Raw genomic sequence first — 27,409 nt, 5'->3', positions numbered from 1 at the left:
CCTGTCTGTGCCCCGCACACCTCCTCATCACCTGTCTGTGCTCCACATACCTCCTCATCACCTGTCTGTGACCCACACACCTCCTCATCACCTGTCTGTGCCCCGCACACCTCCTCATCACCTGTCTGTGACCCACACACCTCCTCATCACCTTTCTGTGCCCCACACACCTCCTCATCACCTGTCTGTGCTCCACATACCTCCTCATCACCTGTCTGTGACTCACACACCTCCTCATCACCTGTCTGCCCCACATACCTCTTCATCACCTGTCTATGCCCCTCATACCTCATCACCTGTCTGTGCCCCACACACCTCCTCAGCACCTGTCTGTGCCCCACATACCTCCTCATCACCTGTCTGTGCCTCACATACCTCCTCATCACATGTCTGTGACCTACACACCTCCTCACATGTCTGTGCCCCACACGCCTCCTCATCACCTGTGTGTGCCCCACACGCCTCCTCATCACCTGTCTGTGCCCCACACACCTCATCATCATCTGTCTGTGCCCCACATACCTCCTCATCACCTGTCTGCCCCACATACCTCCTCATCACCTGTCTGTGCCCCACATACCTCATCACCTGTCTGTGCCCCACACACCTCCTCATCACTTGTCTGTGCCCCACATAACTCCTCATCACCTGTCTGTGCCTCACATACCTCCTCATCACATGTCTGTGACCTACACACCTCCTCACATGTCTGTACCCCACACGCCTCCTCATCACCTGTCTGTGCCCCGCACGCCTCCTCATCACCTGTCTGTGCCCCACACACCTCCTCATCATCTGTCTGTGCCCCACACGCCTCCTCATCACCTGTCTGTGCCCCACATACCTCCTCATCACCTGTCTGCCCCACATACCTCCTCATCACCTGTCTGTGCCCCACATACCTCATCACTTGTCTGTGCCCCACACACCTCCTCATCACTTGTCTGTGCCCCACATAACTCCTCATCACCTGTCTGTGCCCCACACACCTCCTCCTCACCTGTCTGTGCCTCACATACCTACTCATCACATGTCTGTGCCCCGCAGACCTCCTCATCACCTGTCTGTGCCCCACACACCTCCTCATCCCCTGTCTGTGCCCCACACACCTCCTCATCACCTGTCTGTGACCCACACACCTCCTCATCACCTGTCTGTGCCCCGCACACCTCCTCATAATCTGTCTGTGCTCCACATACCTCCTCATCACCTGTCTGTGACCCGCACACCTCCTCATCACCTGTCTGTGCCCCGCACACCTCCTCACATGTCTGTGCCCCACACGCCTCCTCATCACCTGTCTGTGCCCCGCACGCCTCCTCATCACCTGTCTGTGCCCCACACACCTCCTCATCATCTGTCTGTGCCCCACATACCTCCTCATCACCTGTCTGCCCCACATACCTCCTCATCACCTGTCTGTGCCCCACATACCTCATCACCTGTTTGTGCCCCACACACCTCCTTATCACTTTTCTGTGCCCAACATAACTCCTCATCACCTGTCTGTGCCCTGCATACCTCCTCATCACCTGTCTGTGCCCCACACACCTCCTCATCACCTGTCTGTGCCCCACACACCTCCTCATCACCTGTCTGTGCCCCACATACTTCCTCATCACCTGTCTGTGCCCCGCACACCTCCTCATCACCTGTCTGTGACCCACACACCTCCTCATTACCTGTCTGTGCCCCGCACACCTCCTCATCACCTGTCTGCCCCACATACCTCCTCATCACCTGTCTGTGCCCCACACACCTCCTCATCATCTGTCTGTGCCCCACATGCCTCCTCATCACCTGTCTGTGCCCCACACACCTCCTCTTCATCTGTCTGTGCCCCACACACCTCCTCATCAACTGCCTGTGCCCCACACACCTCCTCCTCATCTGTCTGTGCCCCACACACCTCCTGATCACCTGTCTGTGCCTCACATGCCTCCTCATCACCTGTCTGTGCCCCACATACCTCCTCCTCATGTGTCTGTGCCCCACACACCTCCTTCTCATCTGTCTGTGCCCCACACACATCCTCATCACCTGCCTGTGCCACACATACCTCATCACCTGTCTGTGCCACACACGCCTCCTCATCACCTGTCTGTGCCCCACATACCTCCTCATCACCTGTCTGTGCCCCGCACACCTCCTCATCACCTGTCTGTCACCCACACACCTCCTCATTACCTGTCTGTGCCCCGCACACCTCCTCATCACCTGTCTGCCCCACATACCTCCTCATCACCTGTCTGCCCCACATACCTCCTCATCACCTGTCTGTGCCCCACACACCTCCTCATCATCTGTCTGTGCCCCACATGCCTCCTCATCACCTGTCTGTGCCCCACATACCTCCTCCTCATCTGTCTGTGCCCCACACACCTCCTGATCACCTGTCTGTGCCTCACATGCCTCCTCATCACCTGTCTGTGCCCCACATACCTCCTCCTCATGTGTCTGTGCCCCACACACCTCCTTCTCATCTGTCTGTGCCCCACACACGTCTTCATCACCTGCCTGTGCCACACATACCTCATCACCTGTCTGTGCCACACACGCCTCCTCATCACCTGTCTGTGCCCCACACACCTCCTCATCACCTGTCTGTGCCACACACACCTCCTCATCACCTGTCTGTGCCCCACATACCTCCTCATCACCTGTCTGTGCCCCACATACCTCCTCATCACCTGTCTGTGCCCCACATACCTCCTCATCACCTGTCTGTGCCCCACACACCTCCTCATCCCCTGCCTGTGCTCCTCAGGCATGTGGCACCTTTTTGCCCTGACCCCTCCCCAGGAACACAGGAAGCTGGGAGCCCCTCCGTCATTTTGTCCTACAAAACACATTCTCCTTTGTGCATGTGGAAATGCACTTGAGAGATTAATCCATACTTAGGAAGAGTCCCCCCAATCTGCCCAAAATCTCACCCCCAAGGATGCTACCACCTTGCCCTACAAACGATGTTTCCACATAGAACCGGATACAATTGCGTGTCATTCCGTGTTTTTGTGTGGTTTCCCACTATTGCAGTCCATAAATGCGTTCTCTTCACCTTGCCGTCTGGAAGCACCGGGGCATCACCTTCTGTTACTGGTCTATAAAGTGGCAGAATATCACATTCCCTACATCCAGGTGTTATAATGGAGTCACGGGTCACAGGTGGGGAACTAACAGTGAAATATTTCCTTCTGTAGAAGTGTGAGAAGCTGGTGCTGGCCCTCTACTGTAACAGCCTGAGTGTCCCCTTCCAAGAGCCGGTCAGCCCCCTGGTAAGTACATCTTGTTTTATCTGCGCTTTAATTCCTGGCACAGTCCCAGCATAGGAGCCATTCTCCCCTCCCGCAGAGTGACAGATTACTCTGTGCCAATCTACACATAAAAGGAAAACTAGCGGTAACCTTTCCTATTCCAGACACTGACGTTTCAAAGGAGCAGCCGATAATGAGTTTCCATGTCATGCATGAAATGTGAATGATTCCAGCCACTCACTGATGTAGATTGAAGTGTCTATCACCCGCGGGAGATAATTAACCTCCCTAATATAGACTCGCACACGCGGCTGATTCATTTACTGGAGACATAGAGAGTGTACGGATTTATATGCCAGGTATAGGCATGATTGGGTCTTCATTTTTGGTGGTGTTCAGCACCCAATAATTGCAGGAGGAAGTGCATCACCTACAATGCATCACCGCAGTAAAAGACTATGGGTCTGGTGATGCCAGTCTAACCTCCTGGGATCCCCCTCTACCAGCGGTGCAAGTAGAATTTTTTTCTCAGTGGTACTGATAAAAAAATGGGCGTGATCACATGAACCTAGGGGAGTGGCTACCTGACAATAGGGGCATGGCCACATTATGCCACACACTGTAATCCCCCTTACATATTATACCAAACACCGAAATGCCCTTTACACATTATGCTACACACCGTAATGCTTATTACACATTATGCCACACACCGTAATGCTTATTACACATTATGCCACACACTGTAATGCTTATTACACATTATGCCACATACTGTAATGCTTATTACACATTATGCCACACACTGTAATGACCATTACACATTATGCCAGACACCTTAATGCTTATTGCACATTATGCCACACACTGTAATGCTTATTACACATTATGCCACACACTGTAATGCTTATTACGCATTATGCCACACACCATAATGCCCATTACACATTATGCCACACACCGTAATGCTTATTACACATTATGCCACACACTGTAATGCTTATTACACATTATGCCACACACTGTAATGCTTATTACACATTATGCCACACACCGTAATAGTAGTATGGTATGCCGAGGGCAGGGCTCCCGGGGACCAGCATACCGGCGCCGGGAGCCCGACCGCCGGCATACCGACAGCGTGGCGATCGCAAATCAGCCCCTTGCGGGCTCGCTGCGCTCGCCACGCTGCGGGCGCGGTGGCACACTACACGCGCCACACTATTTTATTCTCCCTCCAGGGGGGTCGTGAACCCCCATGAGGGAGAAAAAGTGTCGGTATGGCGGCTGTCGGTATTCCGGCGCCAGTATACTGTGCGCTGGGATCCCGACAGTCGGTATACTGAAGACCACCCCTGCAGCAGGGCCCACAGGGTTAAATAGGCCCATTCATACCACCGTACTGTATATTCATGAATGGACAGCCGCAGTTTCTGGAAACTTCCTCTAGTAAGGGGCCCCTGTAATATTCCACCTTAGGTTCCTGGCTCATATACTGTACACATAGATCTCTTGCAGAATAGAGACTACAATGCTTAGATGACATTAGTGCCTGATGCAATTAAGGATTACAGATTCTAATCTTGTTAATTAAACTAATTGGTGTGTTTGTTATATATACATTTTTTAATGAAGGCACGTCACTATTACCAGATTATAAAGAAGCCAATGGACATGACAATCATTCGCAAGAAGCTTCAGAAGCGGAACATCCCTCATTACTCCACCCCCGAGGAGCTGGTGTTTGACACACGGCTCATGTTTTGGAATTGTGCAAAGTTTAATTATGTAAGTAATTAGCTAATAAGAGATAGAGAAGGGGTCAATGATGATACAGCTGTACCCTGGAGAGTCAATACTCTTTTCATTTGTAAGAATAAATACAATGCATTGGAAATGATGTTTCTGTTCTGTTTGACAAATGTGCACCGGGCAGAGGGAAAATGATCATCTGATTGGAGGTCGCCATGGCGAGAGTTGCACCATGTAAATTAGCTGTAAAGGGCATTTTTGCAGGGTGGAGGGCCACTATATTATAAAGTAATCCTAAAAGAATACAATGTCTACTAGGTGCTTCATCGCGCCCTACGGGCGCTCTTCACACCGTCGAAAGGGGCTGCGCCCCCTTAACTCCTGCAGAGAGGCGCGGGGCGGCAGGGAGGGGACACAGAGAGGCGTGGGGTGGCGGTGGGGGGACACAGACACGCGGGGCGGCAGGGAGGGGACACAGACGCGCGGGGCAGTGGTGGTGGATACAGAGACGTGGGCGGTAGGGAGGGGATAGAGCAGGGAGGGGACACAGAGACGCAGGGCGGGGACACAGACGCAGGGAGGGGACACAGACACGGGGCGGCAGGGAGGGGACACAGAGGCAGGGCGGCAGGGGGGATACAGAGACGCGGTGCGGCAGGGGGGGATACAGAGACATGGAGCGGTGGGAGGGGACACAGACGCAGGGCGGTAGGGAGGGGATACAGAGACGCAGGGCGGTGGGGGGGATACAGAGACGCAGGGCGGTGGGGGGGATACAGAGACGCAGGGCAGTGGTGGGGGATACAGACGCAGGGCAGTAGGGAGGGTACACAAATGCAGGGCGGTGGTGGGGGATACAGAGACGCGGTGCGGTAGGGAGCGGATACAGAGACGCAGGGCGGCAGGGAGGGGATACAGAGACGCGGGCCGGCAGGGAGGGGATACAGAGAAGCGGCGGGGTAGGGATACAGAGACGTAGGGCGGTAGGGGGGGGATACGGAGACGCATGGCGGTAGGGGGGGGGATACAGAGACGTGGGGGGGCAGGGAGGGACAACACAGACGCGGGGCAGCAGGGAGGGGATACAGAGACGCAGGCCGGTGTTGGGGGATACAGAGACGCGGGGTGGTAGGGAGGGTACACAGATGCAGGGCGGCAGGGAGGGGATGCAGAGACGTGGGGCGGCAGGGAGGGGACACAGACGCAGGGAGGGGACGCAGAGATGCGGGGCGGCAGGGAGGGGACGCAGAGAGTCGGGGCGGCAGGGAGGGGATGCAGAGACGTGGGGCGGCAAGGAGGGGACGCAGAGACGCAGGCAGGGGATGCAGAGATGCGGGGCGGCAGGGAGGGGACGCAGAGACGCAGGGAGGGGACGCAGAGATGCGGGCGGCAAGGAGGGGACACAGAGACGTGGGGCGGCAGGGAGGGGACACAGAGACGCAGGGAGGGGACGCAGAGATGCGGGGCGGCAGGGAGGGCACGCAGAGACGCAGGGAGGGGACGCAAAGGTGCGGGACGGCAGGGAGGGAACACAGAGATGCGGGGCGGCAGGGAGGGGACGCAGAGACGCAGGGAGGGGATGCAGAGACGTGGGGCGGCAGGGAGGGGACACGGAGACGCAGGGAGGGGACGCAGAGATGCGGGGCGGCAGGGAGGGGACGCAGAGACGCAGGGAGGGGACGCAGAGATGCAGGGCGGAAGGGAGGGGACGCAGAGACGCAGGGAGGGGACGCAGAGATGCGGGCGGCAGGGAGGGGACACAGAGACGCAGGGAGGGGATGCAGAGATGCGGGCGGCAGGGAGGGGACGCAGAGACGCAGGGAGGAGACGCAGAGACGCGGGCGGCAGGGAGGGGACGCGGGGCGGCAGGGAGGGGACGCAGAGATGCGGGACGGCAGGGAGGAGACGCAGAGATGTGGGGCGGCAGGGAGGGGACACAGACGCAGGGAGGGGATGCAGAGATGCGGGGCGGCAGGGAGGGGACGCAGAGACGCAGGGAGGGGACGCAGAGACGCGGGGCGGCAGGGAGGGGACGCAGAGACGCGGGGCGGCAGGGAGGGGACGCAGAGATGCGGGGCGGCAGGGAGGAGACGCAGAGATGTGGGGCGGCAGGGAGGGGACACAGAGACGCAGTGCTGCCTGTGCACTCTCTCTCACCTGTGAGGTTGGTGTAGCGGCCACAGTAGCAGGCGCGCTGTCCCTCGTCTCTAACCCGTGGAGCCGGCAGGCCAGTCCCTGGGTGTGCAGTCCGGGCCTCTGGGGATGGTGGGAGGCAGCTTTGTGTATTAGGTGTGCGGAGGAGGAGGCGGCGGCTCTGTGTACGTGGCACACGGAGGGCTATGAAGACTTCTCCTAAGCCAGCCGTCCCTGCTAATGTGTATGCCGGCGGCCGAAGTTACAGGCGCTGTTGAAGCTGCGGCGTCAGGGCACTGGCTTCGTCCGTTTTGTGGACGGCGTCAGGTGGGACAGTGTGTCCCAGGCGTGGCTGCAATGTGCTGGGGGTGTGCGGGGGGCGGGTTCGTGGCGGTGTGAGCTGCGGCGGTTTGGTCAGGCGTGGGGCAGACGCTGGGTCCCGTTCCAGTCTGTCACAGCCGCGGCTGCAATGCACAGGCTGGTGGTGGGGTTGTGCGGAGGGAGAGGTGGTGTGGGCTGCAGCTGTCTGGTCATCCGTGGTGCGGCTGGCGGGGCCCGGCCACCATGTCCCTGCTGCGGATGGATGTGAGAGATGGTGCTGGAATCGGTGCTGTGGGGTTAGGGTGTGTGTGCTGGAATGTTATGCGGACGTCGGGTATGGGGGTGGCTGGCCCGTCAGTGGCTGTATGTGGGAGCTGGTGCAGGGGTTTTGTGGAGGGGGGTTTGGGGGGGTGTGGTGCGGGTGGCATTGGGGTGTAGGTGGCTTTGTGTTTGCGGGGAAACCAAGGGAGGGGTGCATGCTTACCCGGCACTGTGCTACGTCCGTCCACTGGTGGCTTCTGTGTGGGTATGGTGGGTGGTTTCTGTGGCTGCTGCTACGTTCTGTGCTGGCACTGGGACAGGGGAGGAGCTGCTAACTCCGCCCAGCCCTGTGACTCCACCCAGCGTTAGAGGGCCAGGCACAGACAAGGCAAATATATAGAAGATTGAACAGAAAGGGTCTGATTTTGAGTTGCACTCATTCAGATGTGGTTGGAGACGCTATCACCGCTTACATAGAAGCAGCAGTGATAGTTACCAAAGCCGGCCAACGCAAGTCCTACCTAGAGGCCAGAAAATACCCGTCCTCTAATGGAGATCCTGGCCTCGTCTCTCCCCTGTAACGCAGCTACATGACTCCGTTTGGATAAAACAGAGGCTGTCTCTGCCCACTTTCCCGCCCCCCCCCCCCCCAATGGCATCAGACTGTCACTGACAATCTGATGCCGTAGTGTGACTGACATGCGCAAAGTAACGATATGCGCTACTTCACTGCATGAGTCGCAACTCAAAGCACATCTGAATGAGGGCCCATGGTTGTAGTAGGGGGCAGCTGCGCAAGTCTGATTAACCGACTTCTACTAATGTGAGAATTGATTCAGCTAATGGGGGTCATTCTGAGTTGATCGCTCGCTGGCTAGTTTTAGCAGCCGTGCAAACGCTATGCCGCCGCCCACCGGGGAGTGTATTTTAGCTTAGCAGAAGTGCGAACGCTTGTGCAGCCGAGCTCTGCAAAAACAGGTTGTGCAGTTTCTGAGTAGCTCTGAACCTACTCAGCGCTTGCGATCACTTCAGCCTATTCGTGTCCGGATTTGACATCATACACCCGCCCAGCCACGCCTGCGTTTTTTCAGCCACGCCTGCGTTTTTGCAAACACTCCCTGAAAACGGTCAGTTGACACCCAGAAACGCCCCCTTCCTGTCAATCTCCTTGCGGCCGCCAGTGCGACTGAAAACTTTGCTAGAACCTGTGCACAACCACAAAGGGATTTGTACCCGTACGTTGCGCGTGCGCATTGCGGAGCATACGCATGCGCAGAAATGCAGATTTTTAGCCTGATCGCTGCGCTGCGAACAGCGGCAGCTAGCGATCAACTCAGAATGACCCCCTATGTGCGTGGTCCGTGTGTGTGAAAATGAAAACCTGCGGTGCCCACTGATTGCGCACCGGCCGCCTGCTACTGTCTTCATTAATACTGGTATTTGTACCAGCTGTGTGCTAGGTGTACAAGATCCGCCAGGGACAGACTTTTCTTCCCCATACGTAGGACTCAGAATCGCACATTTATATTTTCTCAGTTGGTGCCAATTTGTTTTATTGCAACCTGTGGGGGCCATTGTGTTTTATTTTTTTTCTTGTGCAATGTTTTATTTATTTGCGCTTGCGTCTGTGAGTTGCACCGCGCATGCATGCACCAAGATGGCGTTCGTACAGAGTAAGACACACGCACCAAGAAGTGTATGAGCAATGTGTTGTGCAGTTCTGTGTGGTTACAGAGGGTTGGCTAATCAGACGCAGATGTAACGTAGGATGGGCATGTTGCCCCCGCCTGTACACACCGACAGTGGGCATCTCAGTCCGTGCATATTTGGATGTACACCAGGGAAGGACATCATTAGCATAAAGGCACAGATGCATCTGCAGCAAAATATGCAAGGAAGGCCGCAACTGTGTCCAACTCATAATCAGACCCTATGAGGAGGAATCCCGCCCCCTCAACATACACCGCCCCCACTAGGACTGCTGCTATAAATTTCCCGGGCTGGTTTTCCATCCCAATCCACCCCTGTGGTCAGGTACCGGAAACCAAAATGTCCTCCTATACATATAAGAGGACGTGCATTGCACCATCCGGTTACACGTGTGCGGGAAATCGCACTTCTTCTAGGTTAATTTTGACTGCTATAATACAGACTTCAAAACACATTAAAGCGCTACTTGAAATGTATACATCCCAATATCCCATCAGTCTCATAATCTAGACCACAGGTTCTCAAACTCGGTCCTCAGGACCCCACACGGTTCATGTTTTGCAGGTCACCTGCAGATTTTTAAAATGTGACAGTTGGTGATACACAGTGCAGCTGCTGGGTGACCTGGAAAACTTGAACCGTGTGGGGTCCTGAGGACCGAGTTTGAGAACCACTGATCTAGACCATGAATGAGGATAAACATAGCAGTAAATTTTGAGACACTTGATGGGCTTGTGCAACAAATAAGTAGTACGCTCCGTTCTGTATGATTTGTTAGCGAGCTTTCCCATAGATCTGAATGAGCTCACCGGCCCTCAAGACCTCAGCTTCAGGTGGTTTCCAGTGAGCATACACACTCAAGGTCAGCAGGGCTGTTGACCAATGGGGCCCGGGTACCGGTGGGGGTGGGGACTAATTTGGGAGGAGTGGCCACACCACCTCCTACAAAGAAACTACAGTAAATGGAAAATACTGTGGGCTGCAAAGGGGGGCTTTTATCCCTCTTCCTCAGCTGGCCTGGGCCCTCCAACAGCACCAGTACCTGCTTGCTTCCCCTCCCAGCACCCTTGAAGGTCAGGTAGCAGATTAGTCAGTGGCAGCACATATTCAGCATGGCTCAACGGTCAGAAGAACTAGAGGTCACCACTGGTGGAAGTAACTCAAGAACAGGGTTACAGGCTCGGTGGGTTCACAGAAAGTAGCAATACTCACTTACCTCATTATATAGATGGAAAGCACCAATCGGAAGTCATGTGAGCAAACGTAAAGCTGGAAGCACCGCCCACTCTCCAGGAGAAACAGCAGCCAGCTGTCACCACACCCTGTCACCACATTTTTCCAACCTCTTTGGCAGGAACTGTAGAAGTCTATCTACTTCAATGCACTGAGGACTCCAGGACCACCCACATAATGTAGGAAGATTCCTTTTTTTTTTTATTTCTCTTTGGATAATGACTGGGGAAAGGCCGCAAAGGGAAAGTCTCTGTGGTGATAACCATAAACACAGATTGCTGGAGTAATACCATACCAGTGGAAAAGACTGGGGCTGACAACAACTAAGGGAGGCCAGTCAGATTTATGACATCTCAGATATTGGGCCTGTTTCAGAAGTGGGTGCAAAAACTATGGGCCTAATTCATTGGGTTGCTACAAAAAAAGCAGATGTTTTGGGACAGTTTTCTGGGTTTGCCATACCCGGGGGACTGCAAAATTAATTAATGGAGAGTTGCTCTGTCTGAGACAGCATAGGGTGTACAGAGGCTCGAAGGTGCAAACAATGTGCTTTCGATGTTTCTGCTTTTGTGCGTGAGCAGCAGTGACGTGCGGTGGGGTGAGGCAGTTGAGGCAGAGCCTTTCCTGTCATACTAACGTTTGTGCCAGAGTTTTGACTGTATAAAGTATATGAAAAATACAAAGAATATGTTTGAAATGGGTGGTCTTCAGTATGCCGGCTGTCGGGATCCCGGCGCACAGTATACCGGCGACGGGATCTCGACAGCCGGCATACCGACACTTATTTTCCCTCGTGGAGTTCCACGACCCCCCTGGAGGGAGAATAAAATAGTGTGGGGCTCATTTGCGCTCGCCACACTGTCGGTAAGCCGGCGGTCGGGCTCCCGGTGCCGGTATGCTGGTAGCAGGAAGCCCGACCGCCGGCAAACCATACTACACCCGTTTGAAATATCTTCTTTGTATTATTCTAATCATTTTTATAGCCAAAACTCTGGAGTAAAAAGTCTATGGTATATCTTTTCTGCACATCTCTAATCAAAACTCACCAGATTTCCAGGAGTTTATACTGCTCCACCTGTGTATAATGACCAGATGTACGCTTTGGCTCATATACTGCATGTAAATCTGGCTCTGGTGCTGCTAACCAGTGCCTCCTGTGTCATTTAGCTCACCGCACGTCCCTGGTGAGCAGTGGATGTAAGGCCTCGACAGTGGGCGTCTCTGTGCACAAAATGGCGGCTGAACCATTAGCATAATTTTCCAAGTCCACTGCGAACTAAATTGCAGCTGTGCATAACACTGTATGCCCCACTGAATCAGGCACATTGGGCCTCATTCCGATCCAGTCGGATGCTCGATACTTTGCGCATGTGCAAGACCCAGCATGGCATCAGACTGTCAGTGATTGACAGTCTGATGCTCTTTGGGGGCGGTGATGGCCTCGGTATGTGAAAACAGAAGCGTGTCGCCATCATTTAGGGGGAGGGAAGAGGAAAAGATCTATGTCGTTGGACGGAGATTTCCTGGCCTCTTACAAGGAACTGCGACATCTGATTTGCGCGACCCCATGAGTTCCGCAAGTCGCCTGATGGTGTCGCAGTGATCCGATGCGCCTAAGATATTATGGGTCCCATTTAAAATATGAAATTGACTAGTTGGATACGTCCAGTCTAGGACTTCCTGGGCCTTAACTGGATCTATATGAAAGCCATAGGAATAACGAAACCTACAAATGGCACCTCACAGACTTCCGACACGTTTTCTTTGTGGCAAATTCCACATTTTTTCTCCATTGTTTTAAGGATAGGATTTCTTGTCTACGGTGCTCAGATATGGACTGTAAGCAAATAAAAATATAATTTCGGTATATTACTACAAATGTACTTAGAATAGTCTTTGAAAACATATACTTAACAAACCTAGGTGATGGCTGGAGCATTACACTAACCATAAGGGAAGATTTATAGACCTAATGGGGTAGGTGCGATGCCAAACAGCGACAGAATGGTGCAAAAATTTAGATTGCTAGGCGTTCGAAGGTGATTGACAGGAAGCGGGTGTTGGGGATGGTAACTGGCCGTTTTCTGAAAGTGTCAGGGAAAACGCAGGTGTTCCCAAGCGTTTTCTGGGCAGGTGTGTGACGTCCGCTCCGGCACCGATCAGCCTGTTTATATCGCACTGTAGGAGTAGGTCCAGGACTACGCACAGGCTGCACAGACTGGAAAAAACATTAGATGGTGAGTGAGTTGCAAACAGATTAGCAGATGTCCGATGTCTGGTGAAGTTTTCGCATGGCGTACACATGCATTCGCACACTTGCACTGGGCGTGTTTTCACTCTCTATGGGCGGTAGCTATCTGATCGCAGCCCTCTGCAAAAACGCACAGTAGCAATCAAGTCTGAATTTAGGCCCTTGGTTACTACGATGAAGTCATTGTTTCGCCCTGTGTTGTAATCTTGAGGTCCCGAACTGCTTTGCTCACCCTAAGTGGGGTCAGATTGCAGGAGAAACGGGAGTTGACCAGACTAAATTCCTGTCCCCTGTCCCTTAATCTTTGACAGTTTTAATAGGATGCTGCATAGCTGGCTCCACAAATTCAGGAGAAGGGTAATGACATTGGCAATAGACCATATAGTCCATGATAGGTTTGGAAAGACCTATGCGGTGGAGTGCATTATTATTATTGTAACGGCAGTACATAGCTCAATGAAGGAATTCTGGGATCTGTTCTTCTGTGGGCTTACTGCCTTGTCTAGTGAATGTAGGTTTTAGTCTGTGGGTGAAGCATGCCCACATTGTGCAACAGGTGTGCCCTCTCAGTGCTTGTCAGTCGGTGATACACAAGGTGTAGCAGTGCCCTGCCCTTCAGATCACACCTTGAATATCCTCAGCCAGGGTGGAACTGAGGGCCTAATTCAGATCTGATCGCAGCAGCAAATTTGTTAGCTAATAGGCAAAACCATGTGCACTGCAAGGAGGGGGCAGATGTAACATGTGCAGAGAGAGTTAGATTTGGGTGGGGTGTGTTCAAACTGAAATCTAAATTGCAGTGTAGAAATAAAGCAGTCAGTATTTACCCTGCACAGAAACACTATAACCCACCCACATCTAACTCTCTCTGCACATGTTATATCTGCCCCCCCCCCCCGCAGTGCACATGGTTTTGCCCAACTGCTAACAAATTTGTTGCTGTGATCAGATCTGAATTAGGCCCTGAAAAAGTATGAATTGGGGGCTCTAATGGGTGGTATATTAATTGGGGGCACTACTGTGTGACATAATATGAATTGGGTCGTTACTGTGTGGCGTAAGATTTGGGGTCACTACTGTGTGGTATAATAGGAATTGGAGGGCACTACTGTGTGGTATAATATGAATAGGTGGCACTACTATGTGGCAAAGTATGAATTGGGACACTACTGTATGGCATAGTATGAATTGGAGGCTCTACTGTATGGCATAGTATGAATTGGTGGCACCACTGTATGGCATAGTATGAATTGGAGGCTCTACTGTATGGCATAGTATGAATTGGTGGCACCACTGTATGATATTACTGTATATGAATTGGGGCACTACAGTGTGTTGTACTATGAATTGGGGGTGCTACTGTATGGCATACTATGAATTAGGGGCAGTACTGTGGGGTATAATATGAATTGGGGGCACTACTGTATGGCATAGTATGAATTGGTGGCATTACTGTATGGTATAATATGAATTGGGGGCACTAATGAGTGGCATAGTATGAATTAGGGGCTCTATGTTATGGCATAATATTAATTGGGGCACTACTGTGTAGCATAAAATGATTTGTAGGCACTACTGTTTGGTATAATATGAATTGGGGAAACTACTGTATGGCATAATATAAATTAGGGCACTACTGTGTTTCATAATATGAATTGAAGGCACTACTGTATGGCATAATATGAATTGAAGGCACTACTGTATGGCATAATAGAAAATGGGGCACTACTTTGTGGCATAATATGAATTGGGGGCGCTACTATATGTCATAATATAAATGGGGGCACTTCTGTGTGGCATAATATGATTTGGGGACACTACTGTATGGCAGAATATAAATGGGGGTCACTTCTGTGTTGCATAATATGATTTGGAGGTACTACTGTATGGTATAATATAAATGGTGGTCACTTCTGTGTTGCATAATATGAATTGGAGGCACTACTGTATGGTATAATATAAATGGGGGTCACTTCTGTGTTGCATAATATGAATTGGAGGCACTACTGTATGGCATAATATAAATGGGGGTCACTTCTGTGTTGCATAATATGAATTGGAGGCACTACTGTATGGCATAATATAAATGGGGGTCACTTCTGTGTTGCACAATATGAATTGGAGGCACTACTGTATGGCATAATAGAAATTGGGGTCACCTCTGTTTGGCACAATATAAATTCGGTGCGCTACTGTATGGCATAATATGGGGTGCCAAAATTTAAATCTGTGCAGAAGGGTCTATCCATGTGGAGTGATCCAGACCTGGATGCTTGACCATTTGTGTGTGTGTGTGTGTGTGTGTGTGTGTGTGTGTGTGTGTGTGTGTGATGACCCTTGTAAGTTAGTAGTCAGAAACCATCATTACTTTTATTTTTATTTACCTTCATATGAAGATGGCGGCCATTTTTGTATCATGGTGCATGACTTTTTTTTACTGTTGCGGACGTTTGGGATAAATGCAATATTTCAGCTCAGAAAAGTCATAGAAAGCTGGGATAAAAAAATAAGATTTTAAACCTACCGGTAAATCTATTTCTCCTAGTCCGTAGAGGATGCTGGGGACGCCGTAAGGACCAGGGGGTATAGACGGGCTCCGCAGGAGATAGGGCACCTAAAAAGAACTTTGACTATGGGTGTGTACTGGCTCCTCCCTCTATGCCCCTCCTCCAGACCTCAGTTAGAGAACTGTGCCCAGAGGAGATGGACAATACAAGGCAGGATTTAGCAATCCAAGGGCAAGCTTCATACCAGCCCACACCAATCATACCATGTAACCTGGAACATACATAACCAGTTAACAGTATGAACAAACGACAGTAACGGTCCAAGACCGATGTCAACTGTAACATAACCCTTATGTAAGCAACAACTATATACAAGTCTTGCAGAGTTTCCGCACTGGGACGGGCGCCCAGCATCCTCCACGGACTAGGAGAAATAGATTTACCGGTAGGTTTAAAATCTTATTTTCTCTTACGTCCTAGAGGATGCTGGGAACTCTGTAAGGACCATGGGATTTATACCAAAGCATCCAATCGGGCGGGAGAGTGCGTATGACTCTGCAGCACCGACTGAGCAAACGCTAGGTCCTCATCAGCTAGGGTATCAAACTTGTAGAATTTAGAAAAGTGTTTGACCCCGACCAAGTCGCCGCTCGGCAAAGTTGTAATGCCGAGACGCCTTGGGCAGCCGCCCAAGAAGAGCCCACCTTCCTAGTGGAATGGGCCTTAACCGAATTTGGTACCGGCAATCCAGCCGTAGAGTGAGCCTGCTGAATCGTATTACAGATCCAGTGAGCAATAGTCTGCTTCGAAGCAGGAGCACCAATCTTATTGGCCGCATACAGGACAAACAGAGCCTCTGTTTTCCTAATTCTAGCCGTCCTGGCTACATAAATTTTTAAGGCCCTGACTACGTCCAGGGATCTGGAATCCTTCAGGTCACTTGTAGCCACAGGCACCACAATAGGTTGATTCATATGGAACGAAGAAACCACTTTAGGCAAAAATTGCGGATGTATCCTCAATTCAGCTCGATCCACATGAAAAATCAAGTAGGGGCTCTTGTGTGACAAAGCCGCCAATTCTGACACTCGCCTTGCTGATGCTAAGGCCAACAACATGACCACCTTCCAGGTAAGAAATTTAAACTCAACCTTGTTAAGCGGTTCAAACCAGTGTGATTTTAGGAACTGCAACACCACGTTCAGGTCCCATGGTGCCACTGGAGGCACAAAAGGGGCCTGGATGTGCAGCACTCCCTTTACAAACGTCTGGACTTCTGGAAGAGAAGCCAATTCCTTCTGAAAGAAAATCGAGAGGGCCGAAATCTGTACCTTAACAGAGCCTAATTTCAGGCCCATATCCACTCCTGTCTGTAGGAAGTGTAGAAGACGACCCAGATGAAAATCTTCCGTAGGTGCATTCTTGGTCTCACACCAAGACACATACTTTCGCCAGATACGGTGATAATGTTTTACCGTCACCTCCTTCCTAGCCTTTATTAAAGTAGGGATGACCTCTTCCGGAATCCCCTTTTTCGCTAGGATTCGGCGTTCAACCGCCATGCCGTCAAACGTAACCGCGGTAAGTCTTGAAATACACAGGGCCCCTGCTGCAACAGGTCTTCCCTCAGAGGAAGAGGCCAGGGATCTCCTGTGAGCATCTCTTGTAGATCCGAGTACCAGGCCCTTCGAGGCCAGTCTGGGACAACGAGTATCGTCTGTACTCTTCTTCATCTTATGATCCTCAACACTTTTGTGATGAGAGGAAGAGGAGGAAACACGTAGACCGATTTGAACACCCACGGTGTTACCAGAGCGTCTACTGCTACTGCCTGAGGGTCCCGAGACCTGGCGCAATACCTCCGAAGTTTTTTGTTGAGGCGTGACGCCATCATGTCTATTTGAGGAGTTCCCCAAAGACGTGTTACGTCTGCAAAGACTTCTTGATGAAGTCCCAACTCTCCTGGATGGAGATCGTGTCTGCTGAGGAAGTCTGCTTCCCAGTTGTCCACTCCCGGAATGAAGACAGCCGACAGAGCGCTTATATGATTTTCCGCCCAGCGAAGGATCCTTGTGGCTTCCGCCATCATGACTCTGCTTCTTGTCCCGCCTTGGCGGTTCACATGAGCCACTGCTGTGACATTGTCTGATTGAATCAGAACCGGTAGGTTTCGAAGAAAACTCTCCGCCTGTCGAAGGCCGTTGTAAATGGCCCTGAGTTCCAACACATTGATGTGTAGACAGGACTCCTGGTCTGACCAAAGACCCTGAAAATTTTTTCCCTGTGTGACCGCTCCCCATCCTCGGAGGCTCGCGTCCGTGGTAACCAGGATCCAATCCTGAATTCCGAACCTGCGACCCTCCAGGAGGTGAGCACTTTGCAACCACCACAGGAGGGACACTCTGGGCCGTGGGGACAGAGTTATTTTCCGATGTAAGTGCAGATGGGACCCGAACCACTTGTCCAGAAGGTCCCATTGAAAAGACCTTGCATGGAACCTTCCGAAGGGAATGGCCTCGTAGGCCGCCACCATTTTCCCCAGAACTCGAGTGCATTGGTGAACTGACACCCTTTTCAGTTTTAGCAGGTCTCTGACCATGTTCTGGATGTCTTGGGCTTTCTCTATTGGGAGGAAGACCTTCATTTGTTCCGTATCCAGTATCATACCTAGGAACGGTAGTCGAGTTGTCGGAATCAACTGTGACTTCGGTAGATTTAGAATCCAACCGTGTTGCTGGAGCACTCTCAGAGAGAGCGCCACACTGCTCAGCAATTTCTCCCTTGATCTTGCTTTTAATAGGAGATCGTCCAAGTATGGGATAATTGTGACTCCATGCTTGCGCAGGACCACCATCATTTCCGCCATTATCTTGGTGAAAATCCTCGGGGCCGTGGAGAGTCCAAATGGCAACGTCTGAAATTGGTAATGACAATCCTGTACAGCGAATCTCAGGTATTCCTGATGGGGGGCATATATGGGGACATGAAGGTACGCATCCTTTATGTCCAGAGACACCATAAACTCCCCCTCCTCCATGTTGGCTATTATCGCTCTGAGAGATTCCATTTTGAATTTGAATCTTTTTATGTACAGGTTTAGGGATTTCAGATTCAAATTAGGTCTGACCGAACCGTCCGGTTTCGGGACCACAAATAGGGTTGAGTAGTAACCTCTTCCCTGCTGGTGCAGGGGAACCTTGATTATCACTTGCTGTATACACAGCGTTTGAATTGCAGCTAACACTATATCCCTTTCCGATGTGGAAGCTGGTAGGGCCGATTTGAAAAATCGGCGCGGGGGCACCTCCTCGAATTCCAATTTGTAACCCTGGGAAACTATTTCCAACACCCAGGGATTCAGGTCCGAACTGAGCCAGGCCTGACTGAAAAGTCGAAGACGTGCCCCCACCGGTGCGGACTCCCTTAGGGGAGCCCCAGCGTCATGCTGTGGGTTTTGGAGCAGCCGGGGAGGACTTTTGTTCCTGGGCACCTGCCGAAGCACGTGCTCTCTTGCCTCTGCCCTTACCTCTGGCGAGGAAAGAGGATCCCCAACCTCTTTTGGACTTGTGCGACCGAAAGGACTGCATCTGATAGGGTGTTACTTTCTTTTGCTGTTGGAGAATATATGGTAAAAAATTTGATTTACCTGCTGAAGCTGTGGAAACCAGGTCCGTCAGCCCATCCCCAAACAATACATCACCCTTATAGGGTAGTACTTCCATATGTTTTTTGGAATCCGCATCACCCGTCCATTGGCGAGTCCATAAGGATCTTCTCGCTGAGATAGACATGGCATTGGCCCTAGAAGCTAGCAATCCAATGTCCCTTTGAGCATCCCTCATAAATAAGACTGCGTCTTTAATATGGGCTAGAGTTAGGAATATAGTATCCTTATCCATATTATCAAATTGATCTGTCAGCTCATCTGTCCAAGCTGCAATTGCGCTACACACCCATGCCGACGCAATTGTCGGTCTTAGCACAGCACCCGTATGAGAATAAATACACTTTAAGGTAGTTTCTTGCCTGCGATCTGCAGGGTCCTTAAGGGCTGCTGTGTCAGGAGACGGTAGCGCCACTTTCTTGGACATGCGCGTCAGGGCCTTGTCCACAGTGGGGGGTGATTCCCAAATCTCCCTGTCCTGCTTAGGGAAGGGGTATGCCATATAAATTCTTTTGGGGATCTGCGGTCTCTTATCCGGAGTCTCCCAAGCTTTCCCAAAGAAATCATTCAATTCATGAGATGTGGGAAAGTTAATAATCTGTTTCTTTTCCTTAAACATGTGTACCCTTGTGTCGGGGACCGAGGGTTTATCCACAATATGCAACACATCCCTTATTGCCACAATCATACACTGAATGGTTTTAGTCACCCTAGGGTGCAATTTTACTTCGTCATAGTCGACACTGGAATCAGAATCCGTGTCGGTAGTAGTGTCTTGTGTTAAGGGACGCTTTTGAGACCCCGACGGGTCCTGTGAGTCGGTCCAATCCGAGGATTGACCCCCTTATGTTCCCCCTAATTCAGCCTTATCAAGCCTTTTATGTAAAGATGCCACACTTGCATTCAACATATGCCACATGTCCATCCAATCTGGAGTCGGCACAACCGACGGGGACACACCACTCATTTGCTCCACCTCCTCCTTGGAGAAGCCTTCCTCCTCAGACATGTCGACACACACGTACCGACACCCCACACACACAGGGATTAACCTATAAGGGGACAAAACCCCAACCAGGCCCTAAGGAGAGACAGAGAGAGAGTATGCCAGCACACACCAGCGCTTAAAAACACTGGAAAAAATATGTCCAGATAGCGCTTTTCTATATATAATATGCCAATTCCCACTCACTGCGTCGCTAATGTGCCCCCCTCCTCTTTTTTCCAGCCTGTGAAGTTCAGCAGGGGAGAGACCAGGGAGCCAGCGTTTTCCTCATGCAGCTTCTGTGGAGAAAATGGCGCTGGTTAGTGCTGAGGATCAAGCCCCGCCCACCCGACGGCGGGCTTCGGTCCCAGTGATTTTTCAATAAAAATGGCAGGGGATCATAGATTTACTGCCCCTGCAGCCTAATCAACCTGTATTTGCCCAAATGTGAGGTTTATTGCTGCCCAGGGCGCCCCCCACCTGCGCCCTGCACCCTTCAGTGCTGCTCTGTGTGTGTGTGTGACTGGGAGCAATGGCGCGCAGCTTACCGCTGCGCGCCTTACCTCATGAAGATCTGATGTCTTCTGCCGCCTAAGATGTCTTCTGCCTTCTCTATCCTGCTTCTAGCTTCGGCATCTGTGAGGAGGACGGCGGCGCGGCTCCGGGACGAACCCCAGGTGATACCTGTGTTCCGACTCCCTCTGGAGCTAATGGTGTCCAGTAGCCTTAGAAGCAGTGCCCAACTTGACTAGCCAGCTCTGCTTCTCTCTCCTCGGTCCCACGATGCAGGGAGCCTGTTGCCAACAGGACTCCCTGAAAATAAAAAACCTAACAAAATTCTTCTTCAACAGAAAACTCTGGAGAGCTCTCTGCAGTGCACCCATTCTCCTCTGGGCACAAGATCTAACTGAGGTCTGGAGGAGGGGCATAGAGGGAGGAGCCAGTGCACACCCATAGTCAAAGTTCTTTTTAGGTGCCCTATCTCCTGCGGAGCCCGTCTATACCCCCCTGGTCCTTACGGAGTCCCCAGCATCCTCTAGGACGTAAGAGAAACATTATTTTCAGCACATTTCAAGCTACATTTTCTTGTCACATAACTATTTCCCTAACTCACTTCCCTATGACTGATATTTAAGGCCAAAGTTAGTTGTCAGATTTTTTTTTTTTTAAGTCTGTTTTTTGGATTGTATTTTAGTGGGAAGGAATAACATTTTAGAGCTGTCATTTTTTGGGGAAATAGTTATATACTCAAAGATTTGACAAACAAATTTTGGAGTTCTCTATCTTGTCTACTTTTTTTTTTATTAGAGCACTTTGAAATTGCTTTTTTTCGTTTTTCACCTAAGTTCACTCTTATATCTCTGCTGGGGGACTTGATAAAAAATTTAAATTCGCAGCATACACAATACACTATGGGGGTCATTCCGAGTTGATCGTTAGCTGCCGTTGTTCGCTGCGTAGCGATCAGTGAAAAAAAAACAGCTAATCTGCGCATGCGTATGCACCGCAATGGGCACGCGCGTCGTACGGGTACGAAGTCCTTTGTGGTTTTGCACAGGTTCTAGCGACGATTCCAGTCGCACAGCCGAACGCAAGGAGATTGACAGGAAGTGGGCGTTTCTGGGTGTCAACTGACCGTTTTCAGGGGGTGTTTGGAAAAACGCAGGCGTGGCCGGGTGGGTTTCTGACGCCATTACCATGTCACTCGTCGCAGCAATCATCGCGCAGGATAAGTAACTACAGGGCTGGTCTGGTTTTGCACAAAATGATTTTGCAGGCGCTCTGCTGCACAGGCGTTCGCACTCCTGCAAAGCGAAAATACACTCCCCGGTGGGCGGCGACTATGCGTTTGTACGGCTGCTAAAAACTGCTAGCGAGCGATCAACTCGGAATGACCCCCTATAAGTGGTAACTGTAAAAAAAATTGGAGTTTGCCATTCCTTGTGGAACAAAGCTACACAAATCTCAATATCAAATTTCAAAATATGGAATATAAAAAAATGGAACAAAAAATAGAATATCAAACTCCACCGCCTACCCAGCTTACAGACTGATTTGAATTGGTCTGATGGATTCACCCTTAAGTCTGGAGTCCTGCTTCTGTGTGGAAGCCTAAGGAGATGCTCTTGGACATCTGTGCTAAGACTTGGTTACAACACTTGAGCAGGACTTGTCTCCATACTAGTATGGGCCCATTATAATGTCAAGTTCCCTTATAGTTGTACAGACATCTAGGGGGGGAATTCAGATCTGATCGCAGCAGCAAATTTGTTAGCTAATGGGCAAAACCATGGGCCTAATTCAGACCTGATCGCTGCTGTGCATTTTTGCACAGCAGCCGATCAGTTCTGAAATGCGCCGGCGCCGCAGTGCGCCGGCGCATGCCAGACAGCCGATGGCCATCTCAGCCCTGCGATTGCTTCTGCCTGGCAGAGACGGTCGTTGGGCAGGAGGGGACGGGCTGGAGGCGTTGGAACGCCATTTTGGGGATGCAGTCCGGGCAACGCAGGCGTGCACGGACTGTTTGGGAGGGCGGGCCACGGAGGCTGCATGACGTCACACGCAGCCGCTGCAACCCGGACAGCGACGAGTAGCTCCCTGCCAGCATGCAGGAGCTGCACTGGTAGGGAGCTACTCGTCAAGTACAAAAACATCGCCACTGTGCGATGCTTTTGTACTTGTGCGGCGGGGCAGAGCCAGACATGCGGGGCGGACTAGCCCTGTACTGGGCGTCCCCCCGCATCTCTGAGTAACTGATCGTAGCCGTGCAAAATTTTAGCACGGCTACGATCAGGTCTGATTTAGGCCCCATGTGCAGTGTGTGTGTGGGGGGCAGATGTAACATGTGCAGAGAGAGTCAGATTCGGGTGGGTTATTTTGTTTCTGTGCAGGGTAAATACTAGCTACTTTGTTTTTACACTGCAATTTAGATTTCAGTTTAAACACACCCCTCCCAAATCTAACTCTCTCTGCACATGTTACATCTGCCCCCCCCCCCCCCCCCCCCTTCCCCTCCCTGCAGTGCTCATGGTTTTGCCCAACAAATTTGCTGCTGCGATCAGGTCTGAAATAGGCCCTAGGTCAGCAGTGGCCAACCAGTGGCTCTTGAGCCGCATGTGGCTCTTTCTTCATTCAGATGCGGCTCCTGACACTTGAGGTCAGGTGACCGCAAAAGATACAGAAACCACTGTGCTCCAGCCGTGCACGCAGTGCCAGCGTCACTAAGTGGACTGAGGGAGCCGGATACTAGGTGAGAACCCACTGGCAAGCAAAGGGGGACTACAGCTACCTCAGCATGGACCACCTCGGGTTTGGAGCAGGGGCTACTGGACACATGAAGAGCTACTACAGTGGCATGGGGGGCTGGAGTGACACATGGAGGAACTGATATGTATTATGTTAACCTTGCTTTTAAATGTATTTTATTTGGCTCTGGCTTTTTTTATGTATTTTATGTGGATGTGGCTTTTAAAATTTATTTTATGTGGATTTGTCCCTTTCTATGTATTTTATTTTGGATCTGGCTTTTTCAATGTATTTTATAATTGACGTGGCCTAGCGGGCACAAGACCATGCCCCATTTTTGCACACGTGCCTTTGGCGTGCACATGGTGTCGGCTCTTTGGCATGCCCAAAGATTTTTCTTGGCTCTTTGTCGCTGACTGATTGGCCACCCCTGCCCTAGGTGTTTACCTCTCAAGGAACACTGTAGACACATAGGAGGTGATCCGGTCAGACGCTATAGGTCAGTGAGCAGATCCGCAATAGCAGCCTGAAATCAACAAGAGAAATGAGAACGAAGGTCAGAACCGCCGCTGGAATAAAAGATCAGGAACAACGCAAAGGGCCAAAGTTGTGGAGTCTAATGAAGGTCAAGGTTACAGGTTTATTTGGCCCCCAGGATAAAGCACTTACACCTATACGGCTTGATTCTGAGATGGGCAGATCTCTTTGCACTGGTGCAAACGGCGATGTTTTGTGTATGTCTGTAATATTATTACACATATTACAGGTACGGGCACCATCCAGGAGTCATGTGTACGTAGAGTCTGAACCCTCCTGACCAGTAGCGGATCTTGCTATGGGCACACGGGATTTTTGCCCAGGGCGCTGCCTTCCGGAGGTCGCTGCCGCCATCCGGAGGGCGCCGCCACATGGCAAGATCCGTTACTGGTCAGTGCACCCGGGTGCTGTGCTGTGAAGGAAACTGGACGCTACCCGTCTAGTTTCCCTTCGTGGAGAGGACCTTTGCTGACGTCATTGCACACCGCACGGCATTGTGGGACTGGCACATAGACGCCAGGGGTCATAATTGACCTCTAGTGTCTATGCTGTGCTATGGGAGAGACGTCATGACGTCTCTCCCATAGATCCGAGGAGCGGCGCCGGCGGAGGTCAGCAGCGGAGGTCAGCAGCGGTCGGGAATCAGGAGCGGGGATAGTAAGTATTCATTAATTATAATTTTTTTGTAAGCGGCGCTACTCAAATGGGGGCACAACTCTACAGGGGGCACAAATGGGGGCACAACTCTACAGGGGGCATAACTGACCACGCCCCTGTATGAAGCCACGCCCCTATTTCTGCCCGGGGCGCCACAAGGGCTAGGACCGGCCCTGCTCCTGACCATCTACTGTACCAATGCATGCCCATCCTGCTCACACTGGCGAGCCTGTGCCCGGCCGGCAGTCCGACGGCTACATTGTACTAGTTTGGATTTTGATAGAATAGAAGCTGTTTTGTCGGACCCAGATATGACGTTAATTGGTGCCAGGCACGGAAGCCTTGGCAGTGCCAGCGTGTCAGAGTCAGTAGTCACCCAACGGAACTTGGATGTGAGTCTTTTCACACTATCTAAATGTTTGTCAAAGCATCCATCAGTGTTCCGACTGTTGCCAGTTTCTATTAATTAAAGTCAATTAGTGCATTTGCAGCAGTGACACAATGGGTATTTAATACCTGAACCCGCGCCAGTTAATCTCATCGTGCGCTGCAGACTTGGCACTATCAGCTTGCAGGTAAATGATATCGGCGGTAATGGGAGAATGAAATATAAGATGAGGAGCGGCGCGTTATGATGAATGGTGTTATATAACAAGAGGAGGGAATGTTCCTGATCGTGTTCTCAAATAGAATTTTAAATGTTCCTAATGGATCTTGTCGGCAGCATATACTGCGCTCTGCACTGTCTGGAGTATTGAGCCGTCATGGCGGCTTCGCTTCAGAGCCTCATGTTTTACTGTAATCCTACGCTGAGGGGAAATATTAAGAAATATTGTAGCTTTCCTGGAAAATATACACATCCATTAAAGGGAGGTCATTACAGGCTCATGCCTCATTAGTAGCAACATTCCTCTCCGATCCTTATATACTCTGTGCTACTTGCCCCCTATATATTGTGATGTTTGGTAACACATCTGAATGCACTAGCTGTGCGTCACTTCTCTAGGCTGCCAATTTCCCTCTGTGGTGTGAAAACAGCAGGAGCACTCCTAGGGTGGGTTTCCTGTGCTTGGAACACCCTGCCAGGTGCAGGAAATGTATGTATAGCTTCCCTGTCACTACACAAGCCTGTGACTACAGGGGAGGGGGTGTCTTTTCCCGCGGCACTGTCAGTGTGCCTGTCTAACCTGTAGCCTGTCTCCCAGTACTGTCAGTGAGCCTGTCTCCCAGCACTGTCAGTGAGCCTGTCTCCCAGCACTGTCAGTGGGCCTGTCTGACCTGTGAGCCTGTTACCCGGCACTACCAGTGTGCCTGTCTGACCTGTGACCCTGTCTTCCATCACTGTCAGTGTGCCTGTCTGACCTGTAGGTCTGTCTCCCAGCACTGCCAGTGTGCCTGTCTGACCTGTGAGCCTGTCTCCCAGCACTGTCAGTGTGCCTGTCTGACCTGTGACCCTGTCTTCCATCACTGTCAGTCCCTGTCTGACCTGTGACCCTGTCTTCCATCACAGTCAGTGTGCCTGTCTGTCCTGTGACCCTGTCTCCCAGCACCGTCAGTGTGCCCGTCTGATCTATGAGCCTGTCTCCCAGCACTGTCAGTGTGCCTGTCTGTCCTGTGAGCCTGTCTTCCAGCACTGTCAGTGTGCCTGTCTGACCTGTGAGCCTGTCTCCCAGCACTGTCAGTGTGCCTGTCTGACCTGTGAGCCTGTCTCCCAGCACTGTCAGTGTGCCTGTCTGACCTGTGAGCCTGTCTCTCGGCACTGTCAGTGTGCCTGTCTCCCAGCACTGTCAGTGGGCCTGTCTGACCTGTGAGCCTGTTACCCGGCACTACCTGTGTGCCTGTCTGACCTGTGACCCTGTCTTCCATCACTGTCAGTGTGCCTGTCTGACCTGTGACCCTGTCTTCCATCACTGTCAGTGTGCCTGTCTGACCTGTAGATCTGTCTCCCAGCACTGTCAGTGTGCCTGTCTGTCCTGTGAGCCTGTCTCCCAGCACTGTCAGTGTGCCTGTCTGACCTGTGAGCCTGTCTCCCAGCACTGTCAGTGTGCCTGTCTGACCTGTGAGCCTGTCTACCAGCACTGTCAGTGTGCCTGTCTGTCCTGTGAGCCTGTCTCGCAGCACTGTCAGTGTGCCTGTCTGACCTGTGAGCCTGTCTCCCAGCACTGTCAGTGTGCCTGTCTGTCCTGTGAGCCTGTCTCCCAGCACTGTCAGTGTGCCTGTCTGTCCTGTGAGCCTGTCTGCCGGCACTGCCAGTGTGCCTGTCTCCCGGCACTGCCAGTGTACCTGTCTGACCTGTGAGCCTGTCTCCCAGCACTGTCAGTGTGCCTGTCTGACCTGTGAGCCTATCTCCCAGCACTGTCAGTGAGCCTGTCTCCCAGCACTGTCAGTGTGCCTGTCTGACCTGTGAGCCTGTCTCTCGGCACTGTCAGTGTGCCTGTCTCCCAGCACTGTCAGTGTGCCTGTCTAACCTGTGAGCCTGTCTCCCAGCACTGTCTGTGTGCCTGTCTGACCTGTGAGCCTGTCTCCCAGCACTGTCAGTGTGCCTGTTAAGCCCTCGGGAGGTCCAGCAACCACCCCCTAGTTGCATTTACCAACCCCCCTCTCATTCCTACCCCAACGAGGCCAACCACTGAACGATGCACTCATTCCCAGACCAGCGCTGTCGGCAGCAGGAGACATCGGGGAGAGGGCCCCACTCTGCAGGGGGGAAAGAAGACTCCAGGCTGCGGGGGAGCAGACCCCTCCCCTCAGACAGCACGGGGACTGATTCAGGCAGTCTCCAGCCTCCGCTGCTACCGGCAGCGGAGGCTGGACAGGGGAGACAGGAGCACCAGAGCAGCTCTGGCCGGGGACTCCCAAGATAATCCGGCTCTGTATGTAATTAATTCGAAAGAAAGG

The 27,409-nt window shown here is 51.7% G+C and overlaps 1 protein-coding gene across 2 annotated transcripts in view; it reads left to right on the top strand.

Annotated features, from left to right (window-relative positions):
• Positions 1-27,409, top strand: part of TRIM66 (tripartite motif containing 66) — a 90,663-nt gene that overhangs the window by 60,625 nt on the left and 2,629 nt on the right. The window contains exons 16-17 of one of the 2 annotated variants that reach the window (XM_063944047.1): positions 3,201-3,275; positions 4,908-5,042. In XM_063944047.1, coding sequence (XP_063800117.1) covers positions 3,201-3,275; positions 4,908-5,042 — 210 coding nt within the window. Of the gene's footprint in view, positions 1-3,200; positions 3,276-4,889; positions 5,043-27,409 lie in introns of both variants that reach the window. The other variant, XM_063944046.1, reaches the window with a different exon arrangement.

Source organism: Pseudophryne corroboree, chromosome 11, assembly GCF_028390025.1.
Source record: "Pseudophryne corroboree isolate aPseCor3 chromosome 11, aPseCor3.hap2, whole genome shotgun sequence".
Taxonomy (NCBI): Eukaryota; Metazoa; Chordata; class Amphibia; order Anura; family Myobatrachidae; genus Pseudophryne; species Pseudophryne corroboree.
The sequence above is the reverse complement of the archived record's forward strand: the minus strand, read 5'-3'. Positions and strand labels throughout refer to the sequence as shown.